The sequence below is a fragment of the Ascaphus truei genome, unplaced genomic scaffold (assembly GCF_040206685.1).
Source record: "Ascaphus truei isolate aAscTru1 unplaced genomic scaffold, aAscTru1.hap1 HAP1_SCAFFOLD_477, whole genome shotgun sequence".
NCBI classification, from domain to species: Eukaryota; Metazoa; Chordata; class Amphibia; order Anura; family Ascaphidae; genus Ascaphus; species Ascaphus truei.
The window spans coordinates 121,999-132,830 of NW_027456808.1; the positions used below are offsets into that span (position 1 = coordinate 121,999).

General features: G+C 60.4%; 1 protein-coding gene across 1 annotated transcript in view; it reads left to right on the forward strand.

Annotated features, from left to right (window-relative positions):
* LOC142484948 (glutamate receptor ionotropic, kainate 5) overlaps positions 1-10,417 on the forward strand; it is a 100,982-nt gene extending 90,565 nt beyond the window's left edge. Inside the window, exons 13-14 of the mRNA XM_075584202.1 lie at positions 3,103-3,276; positions 10,198-10,417. Coding sequence (XP_075440317.1) covers positions 3,103-3,276; positions 10,198-10,402 — 379 coding nt within the window. The 3' untranslated portion in view covers positions 10,403-10,417. The remainder of the gene's footprint in view (positions 1-3,102; positions 3,277-10,197) is intronic.
* The last annotated feature ends 415 nt before the right edge of the window (positions 10,418-10,832 follow it).

Below are 10,832 nucleotides of genomic sequence, written 5' to 3' on the forward strand. Positions count from 1 at the left end.
CCGCACCCCTCCTCTTCCCCCCCCCAGGCTGAGCCCCTATGAATGGTATAACCCGCACCCCTCCTCTCTCCCCCCCAGGCTGAGCCCCTATGAATGGTATAACCCGCACCCCTCCTCTTCCCCCCCCCAGGCTGAGCCCCTATGAATGGTATAACCCGCACCCCTCCTCTCTCCCCCCCAGGCTGAGCCCTTATGAATGGTATAACCCGCACCCCTCCTCTCTCCCCCCAGGCTGAGCCCCTATGAATGGTATATCCCGCACCCCTCCTCTCTCCCCCCCAGGCTGAGCCCCTATGAATGGTATAACCCGCACCCCTCCTCTTCCCCCCCCCCCCTCAGACTGAGTCCCTATGAATGGTATAACCCGCACCTCTCCTCTCTCTCCCCCCAGGCTGAGCTCCTATGAATGGTATAACCCGCACCCCTCCTCTCTCCCCCCCAGGCTGAGCCCCTATGAATGGTATAACCCGCACCCCTCCTCTTCCCCCCCCCCAGGCTGAGCCCCTATGAATGGTATAACCCGCTCCCCTCCTCTCTCCCCCCCAGGCTGAGCCCCTATGAATGGTATAACCCGCACCCCTCCTCTCTCCCCCCCAGGCTGAGCCCCTATGAATGGTATAACCCGCACCCCTCCTCTCTCCTCCCCAGGCTGAGCCCCTATGAATGGTATAACCCGCACCCCTCCTCTCTCCCCCCCAGGCTGAGCCCCTATGAATGGTATAACCCGCACCCCTCCTCTCTCCCCCCCAGGCTGAGCCCCTATGAATGGTATAACCCGCACCCCTCCTCTCCCCCGCCCCAGGCTGAGCCCCTATGAATGGTATAACCCGCACCCCTCCTCTCCCCCGCCCCAGGCTGAGCCCCTATGAATGGTATAACCCGCACCCCTCCTCTCTCCCCCCCAGGCTGAGCCCCTATGAATGGTATAACCCGCACCCCTCCTCTCTCCCCCCCAGGCTGAGCCCCTATGAATGGTATAACCCACACCCCTCCTCTCTGCCCCCCAGGCTGAGCCCCTATGAATGGTATAACCCGCACCCCTCCTCTCTCCCCCCAGGCTGAGCCCCTATGAATGGTATAACCCGCACCCCTCCTCTCTCCCCCCCAGGCTGAGCCCCTATGAATGGTATAACCCGCACCCCTCCTCTCTCCCCCCCAGGCTGAGCCCCTATGAATGGTATAACCCGCACCCCTCCTCTCTCCCCCCCCAGGCTGAGCCCCTATGAATGGTATAACCCGCTCCCCTCCTCTCTCCCCCCCCAGGCTGAGCCCCTATGAATGGTATAACCCGCTCCCCTCCTCTCTCTCCCCCCCAGGCTGAGCCCCTATGAATGGTATAACCCGCACCTCTCCTCTCTCCCCCCCAGGCTGAGCCCCTATGAATGGTATAACCCGCACCCCTCCTCTCTCCCCCCCAGGCTGAGCCCCTATGAATGGTATAACCCGCACCCCTCCTCTCTCCCCCCCAGGCTGAGCCCCTATGAATGGTATAACCCGCACCCCTCCTCTCTCCACCCCAGGCTGAGCCCCTATGAACGGTATAACCTGCACCCCTCCTCTCTCCCCCCCAGGCTGAGCCCCTATGAATGGTATAACCCGCACCCCTCCTCTCTCCTCCCCAGGCTGAGCCCCTATGAATGGTATAACCCGCACCCCTCCTCTCTCCCCCCCAGGCTGAGCCCCTATGAATGGTATAACCCGCACCCCTCCTATCTCCCCCCCTGGCTGAGCCCCTATGAATGGTATAACCCGCACCCCTCCTCTCTCCCCCCCAGGCTGAGCCCCTATGAATGGTATAACCCGCACCCCTCCTCACTCCCCCCCAGGCTGAACTCCTATGAATGGTATAACCCGCACCCCTCCTCTCTCCCCCCCAGGCTGAGCCCCTATGAATGGTATAACCCGCACCCTCCTCTCTCCCCCCCAGGCTGAGCCCCTATGAATGGTATAACCCGCACCCCTCCTCTCTTCCCCCCAGGCTGAGCCCCTATGAATGGTATAACCCGCACCCCTCCTCTCTCCCCCCCAGGCTGAGCCCCTACGAATGGTATAACCCGCACACCTCCTCTTTCCCCCCCCAGGCTGAGCCCCTATGAATGGTATAACCCGCACCCCTCCTCTCTCCCCCCCAGGCTGAGCCCCTATGAATGGTATAACCCGCACCCCTCCTCCCCCCCCCCCCCAGGCTGAGCCCCTATGAATGGTATAACCCGCACCCCTCCTCTCTCCCCCCCAGGCTGAGCCCCTATGAATGGTATAACCCGCATCCCTCCTCTCTCCCCCCCAGGCTGAGCCCCTATGAATGGTATAACCCGCACCCCTTTTCTCTCCCCCCCAGGCTGAGCCCCTATGAATGGTATAACCCGCACCCCTCCTCTCTCCCCCCCAGGCTGAGCCCCTATGAATGGTATAACCCGCACCCCTCCTCTCTCCCCCCAGGCTGAGCCCCTATGAATGGTATATCCCGCACCCCTCCTCTCTCCCCCCCCAGGCTGAGCCCCTATGAATGGTATAACCCGCACCCCTCCTCTCTCCCCCCAGGCTGAGCCCCTATGAATGGTATAACCCGCACCCCTCCTCTCTCCCCCCCCAGGCTGAGCCCCTATGAATGGTATAACCCGCACCCCTCCTCTCTCCCCCCAGGCTGAGCCCCTATGAATGGTATATCCCGCACCCCTCCTATCTCCCCCCCAGGCTGAGCCCCTATGAATGGTATAACCCGCACCCCTCCTATCTCCCCCCCAGGCTGAGCCCCTATGAATGGTATAACCCGCACCCCTCCTCTCTCCCCCCCAGGCTGAGCCCCTATGAATGGTATAACCCGCACCCCTCCTATCTCCCCCCCAGGCTGAGCCCCTATGAATGGTATAACCCGCACCCCTCCTCTCTCCCCCCCAGGCTGAGCCCCTATGAATGGTATAACCCGCACCCCTCCTCTCTCCCCCCCAGGCTGAGCCCCTATGAATGGTATAACCCGCACCTCTCCTCTCTCCCCCCCAGGCTGAGCCCCTATGAATGGTATAACCCGCACCCCTCCTCTCTCCCCCCCAGGCTGAGCCCCTATGAATGGTATAACCCGCACCCCTCCTCTCTCCCCCCCAGGCTGAGCCCCTATGAATGGTATAACCCGCACCCTTGCCTGCGCGAGCGGCATCACGTTTTGGAGAACCAGTACACGCTGGGGAACAGCCTGTGGTTCCCTGTGGGAGGGTTCATGCAGCAGGGGTCAGAGGTCATGCCCCGGGCGCTGTCCACGCGATGCGTGAGTGGAGTCTGGTATGTACCACCCAACAGGGGGGAAAGGGTTAACCCACTGAGACAGGGGGGGAGAGGGTAATAACCAACTGAGAGGGGGGGAAGGGTAACCCACTGAGAGGGGGAGGGGTGGAGGGGGAAGGGTAACACACAGAGGGGAGGGGGATGCGTAACCCACTGAGACAGGGGGGCAGAGGGTGATGATAACCCACCGAGGGTTTAGGGGCGTGGGAAGGGTGAGCCCCTATGAATGGTATAACCCGCACTCCTCGTCTCTTCCCCTCCCCTCCCCCCCGAGGCTGAGCCCCTATGCATGGTATAATCTGCTCCACTGAGAAGGGGGGGGGGGGAAGGGTAACCCACTGTGACATGTCCCCCTCGCAGAGTGACATAGTGACAGGTCCCCCTCGCAGAGTGACACAGTGACAGGTTCTCGCAGAGTGACACAGTGACAGGCCCTTGCAGAGTGACAGAGTGACAGGTCCCCCTCGCAGAGTGACACAGTGACAGGTCCCCCTCGCAGAGTGACACAGTGACAGGTCCCCCTCGCAGAGTGACACAGTGAGAGGTCCCCCTCGCAGAGTGACACAGTGACAGGTTCCCCTCGCAGAGTGACACAGTGAGAGGTCCCCCTCGCAGAGTGACACAGTGACAGGATACCCTCGCAGAGTGACACAGTGACAGGTCCCTCTCGCAGAGTGACACAGTGACAGGTCCCCCTCGTAGAGTGACACACTGACAGGTCCCCCTCGCAGAGTGACACAGTGACAGGTTCCCCTCGCAGAGTGACACAGTGACAGGTCCCCCTCGCAGAGTGACACAGTGACAGGTTCCCCTCGCAGAGTGACAGTGACAGGTCCCCCTCGCAGAGTGACACAGTGACAGGTCCCCCTCGCAGAGTGACACAGTGACAGGTCCCCCTCGCAGAGTGACACAGTGACAGATCCCCCTCGCAGAGTGACACAGTGACCGGTCCCCCTCGCAGAGTGACACAGTGACAGGTCCCCCTCGCAGAGTGACACAGTGACAGGTCCCCCTCGCAGAGTGACACAGTGACAGGTCCCCCTCGCAGAGTGACACAGTGACAGGTTCCCCTCGCAGAGTGACACAGTGACAGGTCCCCCTCGCAGAGTGACACAGTGACAGGTCCCCCTCGCAGAATGACACAGTGACAGGTCCCCCTCGCAGAGTGACACAGTGACAGGTCCCCCTCGCAGAGTGACACAGTGACAGGTCCCCCTCGCAGAGTGACACAGTGACAGATCCCCCTCGCAGAGTGACACAGTGACCGGTCCCCCTCGCAGAGTGACACAGTGACAGGTCCCCCTCGCAGAGTAACACAGTGACAGGTCCCCCTCGCAGAGTGACACAGTGACAGGTCCCCCTCGCAGAGTGACACAGTGACAGGTTCCCCTCGCAGAGTGACACAGTGACAGGTCCCCCTCGCAGAGTGACACAGTGACAGGTCCCCCTCGCAGAATGACACAGTGACAGGTCCCCCTCGCAGAGTGACACAGTGACAGGTCCCCCTCACAGAGTGACACAGTAACAGGTCCCCCTCGCAGAGTGACACAGTGACAGGTCCCCCTCGCAGAGTGACACAGTGACAGGTTCCCCTCGCAGAGTGACACAGTGACCGGTCCCCCTCGCAGAGTGACACAGTGACAGGTCCCCCTCGCAGAGTGACACAGTGACAGGTCCCCCTCGCAGAGTGACACAGTGACAGGTCCCCCTCGCAGAGTGACACAGTGACAGGTACCCCTCGCAGAGTGACACAGTGACAGGTCCCCCTCGCAGAATGACACAGTGACAGGTCTACCTCGCAGAGTGACACAGTGACAGGTCCCCCTCGCAGAGTGACACAGTGACAGGTCCCCCTCGCAGAGTGACACAGTGACAGGTCCCCCTGGCAGAGTGACACAGTGACAGGTTCCCCTCGCAGAGTGACACAGTGACAGGTCCCCCTCGCAGTGACACAGTGACAGGTCCCCCTCGCAGAGTGACACAGTGACATGTCCCCCTCGCAGAGTGACACAGTGACAGGTCCCCCTCGCAGAGTGACACAGTGACAGGTTCCCCTCGCAGTGTGACACAGTGACAGGTCCCCCTCACAGAGAGACACAGTGACAGGTCCCCATCGCAGAGTGACACAGTGACAGGCCCTTGCAGAGTGACACAGTGACAGGTCTCCCTCGCAGAGTGACACAGTGACAGGCCCTCCTCGCAGAGTGACACAGTGACAGGTTCCCCTCGCAGAGTGACACAGTGACAGGTCCCCCTCGCAGAGTGACACAGTGACAGGTTTCCCTCGCAGAGTGACACAGTGACATGTCCCCCTCGCAGAGTGACACAGTGACAGGCCCCCCTCGCAGAATGACACAGTGACAGGTTCCCCTCGCAGAGTGACACAGTGACAGGTCCCCTTCACAGAGTGACACAGTGACAGGTCCCCCTTGCAGAGTCACACAGTGACAGGTCCTCGCAGAGTGACACAGTGACAGGTCCCCCTCGCAGAGTGACACAGTGACAGGTCCCCCTCGCAGCGTGACACAGTGACAGGTTCCCCTCGCAGAGTGACACAGTGACAGGTCCCCCTCACAGAGTGACACAGTGACAGGTCCTCCTCGCAGAGTGACACAGTGACAGGTCCCCCTCGCAGAGTGACACAGTGACAGGTCCCCCTCGCAGAGTGACACAGTGACAGGTACCCTTCGCAGAGTGACACAGTGACAGGTCCTCGCAGAGTGACACAGTGACAGATCCTCGCAGAGTGACACAGTGACAGGTCCCCTATGCAGAGTGACACAGTGACAGGTCCTCGCAGAGTGACACAGTGACATGTCCTCGCAGAGTGACACAGTGACAGGTCCCCCCCTCCGAGTGACACAGTGACATGTCCCCCTCGCAGAGTGACACAGTGACAGGTCCTCGCAGAGTGACACAGTGACAGGTCCCCCTCGCAGAGTGACACAATGACAGGTTCCCCTCGCAGAGTGACACAGTGACAGGTTCCCCTCGCAGAGTGACACAGTGACAGGTCCTCGCAGAGTGACACAGTGATAGGTCCTCGCAGAGTGACACAGTGACAGGTCCCCCTCGCAGAGTGACACAGTGACAGGTTCCCCTCGCAGAGTTTTACAGTGACAGGTCCCCCTCGCAGAGTGACACAGTGACAGGTCCTCGCAGAGTGACACAGTGACATGTCCCCCTCGCAGTGTGACACAGTGACAGGTCCTCGCAGAGTGACACAGTGACAGGTCCCCCTCGCAGAGTGACACAGTGACAGGTCCCCCTCGCAAAGTGACACAGTGACAGGTCCCCCTCGCAGAGTGACACAGTGACAGGTCCCCCTCGCAGAGTGACACAGTGACAGGTCCCCCTCGCAGAGTGACGCAGTGACTGGTCCTCCTCGCAGAGTGACACAGTGACAGGTCCCCCTCGCAGAGTGACACAGTGACAGGTACCCCTCGCAGAGTGACGCAGTGACAGGTTCCCCTCGCAGAGTGACACAGTGACAGGTCCCCCTCGCAGAGTGACACAGTGACAGGTCCCCCTCGCAGAGTGACACAGTGACAGGTCCCCCTCGCAGAATGACACAGTGACAGGTTCCCCTCGCAGAGTGACACAGTGACAGGTCCTCCTCGCAGAGTGACACAGTGACAGGTCCCCCTCGCAGAGTGACACAGTGACAGGTCCCCCTCACAGAGTGACACAGTGACAGGTCCCCCTTGCAGAGTCACACAGTGACAGGTCCTCGCAGAGTGACACAGTGACAGGTCCCCCTCGCAGAGTGACACAGTGACAGGTCCCCCTCGCAGCGTGACACAGTGACAGGTTCCCCTCGCAGAGTGACACAGTGACAGGTCCCCCTCACAGAGTGACACAGTGACAGGTCCTCCTCGCAGAGTGACACAGTGACAGGTCCCCCTCGCAGAGTGACACAGTGACAGGTCCCCCTCGCAGAGTGACACAGTGACAGGTACCCTTTGCAGAGTGACACAGTGACAGGTCCTCGCAGAGTGACACAGTGACAGATCCTCGCAGAGTGACACAGTGACAGGTCCCCCATGCAGAGTGACACAGTGACAGGTCCTCGCAGAGTGACACAGTGACATGTCCTCGCAGAGTGACACAGTGACAGGTCCCCCCCTCAGAGTGACACAGTGACATGTCCCCCTCGCAGAGTGACACAGTGACAGGTCCTCGCAGAGTGACACAGTGACAGGTCCCCCTCGCAGAGTGACACAATGACAGGTCCTCCTCGCAGAGTGACACAGTGACAGGTCCCCCTCGCAGAGTGACACAGTGACAGGTCCTCGCAGAGTGACACAGTGACATGTCCCCCTCGCAGTGTGACACAGTGACAGGTCCTCGCAGAGTGACACAGTGACAGGTCCCCCTCGCAGAGTGACACAGTGACAGGTCCCCCTCGCAAAGTGACACAGTGACAGGTCCCCCTCGCAGAGTGACACAGTGACAGGTCCCCCTCGCAGAGTGACACAGTGACAGGTCCCCCTCGCAGAGTGACGCAGTGACTGGTCCTCCTCGCAGAGTGACACAGTGACAGGTCCCCCTCGCAGAGTGACACAGTGACAGGTCCCCCTCGCAGAGTGACGCAGTGACAGGTTCCCCTCGCAGAGTGACACAGTGACAGGTCCCCCTCGCAGAGTGACACAGTGACAGGTCCCCCTCGCAGAGTGACACAGTGACAGGTCCCCCTCGCAGAGTGACACAGTGACAGGTCCTCCTCGCAGAGTGACGCAGTGACAGTTCCCCCTCGCAGAGTGACACAGTGACAGATCCCCCTCGCAGAGTGACACAGTGACAGGCCCTCGCAGAAAGACACAGTGACAGGATACCCTCGCAGAGTGACACAGTGACATGTCCCCCTCGCAGAGTGACACAGTGACAGATCCCCCACGCAGAGTGACACAGTGACATGTCCTCGCAGAGTGACACAGTGACAGGTCCCCCCCTCAGAGTGACACAGTGACATGTCCCCCTCGCAGAGTGACACAGTGACAGGTCCTCGCAGAGTGACACAGTGACAGGTCCCCCTCGCAGAGTGACACAATGACAGGTCCTCCTCGCAGAGTTTTACAGTGACAGGTCCCCCTCGCAGAGTGACACAGTGACAGGTCCTCGCAGAGTGACACAGTGACATGTCCCCCTCGCAGTGTGACACAGTGACAGGTCCTCGCAAAGTGACACAGTGACAGGTCTCCCTCGCAGAGTGACACAGTGACAGGTCCCCCTCGCAGAGTGACACAGTGACAGGTCCCCCTCGCAGAGTGACGCAGTGACTGGTCCTCCTCGCAGAGTGACACAGTGACAGGTCCCCCTCGCAGAGTGACACAGTGACAGGTTCCCCTCGCAGAGTGACGCAGTGACAGGTTCCCCTCGCAGAGTGACACAGTGACAGGTCCCCCTCGCAGAGTGACGCAGTGACAGGTCCCCCTCGCAGAGTGACACAGTGACAGGTCCCCCTCGCAGAGTGACACAGTGATAGGTCCTCCTCGCAGAGTGACGCAGTGACAGATCCCCCTCGCAGAGTGACACAGTGACAGGTCCCCCTCGCAGAGTGACACAGTGACAGATCCCCCTCGCAGAGTGACACAGTGACAGGCCCTCGCAGAATGACACAGTGACAGGATACCCTCGCAGAGTGACACAGTGACATGTCCCCCTCGCAGAGTGACACAGTGACAGATCCCCCACGCAGAGTGACACAGTGACCGGTCCCCCTCGCAGAGTGACACAGTGACCGGTCCCCCTCGCAGAGTGACATAGTGACAGGTCCCCCTCGCAGAGTGACACACTGATAGGTCCCCCTCGCAGAGCGACACAGTGACAGGTCCCCCTTGCAGAGTGATACAGTGACATGTCCCCCTCGCAGAGTGACACAGTGACAGATCCCCCTCGCAGAGTGACACAGTGACAGGCCCTCGCAGAGAGACACAGTGACAGGATACCCTCGCAGAGTGACACAGTGACAGGTCCCCCTCGCAGAGTGACACAGTGACAGATCCCCCTCGCAGAGTGGCAGAGTGACACAGTGACAGGTCCCTCGCAGAGTGACACAGTGACCGGTTCCCCTCGCACAGTGATACAGTGACAGGTCCCCCTCGCAGAGTGACACAGTGACAGGTCCCCCTCGCAGAGTGACGCAGTGACAGGTTCCCCTCGCAGAGTGATGCAGTGACAGGTCCCCCTCGCAGAGTGACACAGTGACAGATCCCCGTCGCAGAGTGACACAGTGACATGTCCCCCTCGCAGAGTGACACAGTGACAGATCCCCCTCGCAGAGTGACACAGTGACAGGCCCTCGCAGAGTGACACAGTGACAGGATACCCTCGCAGAGTGACACAGTGACATGTCCCCCTCGCAGAGTGACACAGTGACAGATCCCCCTCGCAGAGTGACACAGTGACAGGCCCTCGCAGAGTGACACAGTGATAGGTCCCCCTCGCAAAGTGACACAGTGACAGGTCCCCCTCGTAGAGTGACACAGTGACATGTCCCCCTCGCAGAGTGACACAGTGACAGATCCCCCTCGCAGAGTGACACAGTGACAGGCCCTTGCAGAGTGACACAGTGACAGGTCCCCCTCGCAGAGTGACGCAGTGACAGGTCCCCCTCGCAGAATGACACAGTGACAGGTCCTCGCAGGATGACACAGTGACAGGTCCCCCTTGCAGAGTGACGCAGTGACTGGTCCCCCTCGCAAAGTGACACAGTGACAGGTACCCCTCGCAGAATGACACAGTGATAGGTTCCCCTCGCAGAGTGACGCAGTGACCGGTTCCCCTCGCACAGTGATACAGTGACAGGTCCCCCTCGCAGAGTGACACAGTGACAGGTCCCCCTCGCAGAGTGACACAGTGACAGTCGGGCCCCATCCCCCTGTGTCGCCCGTGTCAGCCCACATTTCTCTCTCTCAGGTGGGCCTTCACCCTAATTATTATCTCCTCGTACACGGCCAATCTCGCTGCGTTCCTGACCGTTCAGCGCATGGAGGTTCCCATCGAATCCGCGGACGACCTCGCCGATCAAACCAACATCGAGTACGGGACCATCCATGGAGGTTCCACCATGACCTTCTTCCAGGTCAGAGGTCACTCCTCTCTGAAATACTGGGAGCTGTAATCATCTACTATCCTCCACCCTGACCTGTACTGATCACAGACCTCCACCCTGACCCTACACACACTCACACCTCCACCCTGACCTGTACTGACCCTGCACACACACCTCCACCCTGACCTGTACTGACCCTGCACACACACCTCCACCCTGAACTGTACTGACCCTACACACACTCACACCTCCACCCTGACCTGTACTGACCCTGCACACACACCTCCACCCTGACCTGTACTGACCCTACACACACTCACACCTCCACCCTGACCTGTACTGACCCAACACACACACACACACCTCCACCCAGATCTGTACTGACCCTACACACACACACCTCCACCCTGACCTGTACTGACCCTACACACACTCACACCTCCACCCTGACCTGTACTGATCCTACACACACCTCCACCCTGACCTGTACTGACCCTAC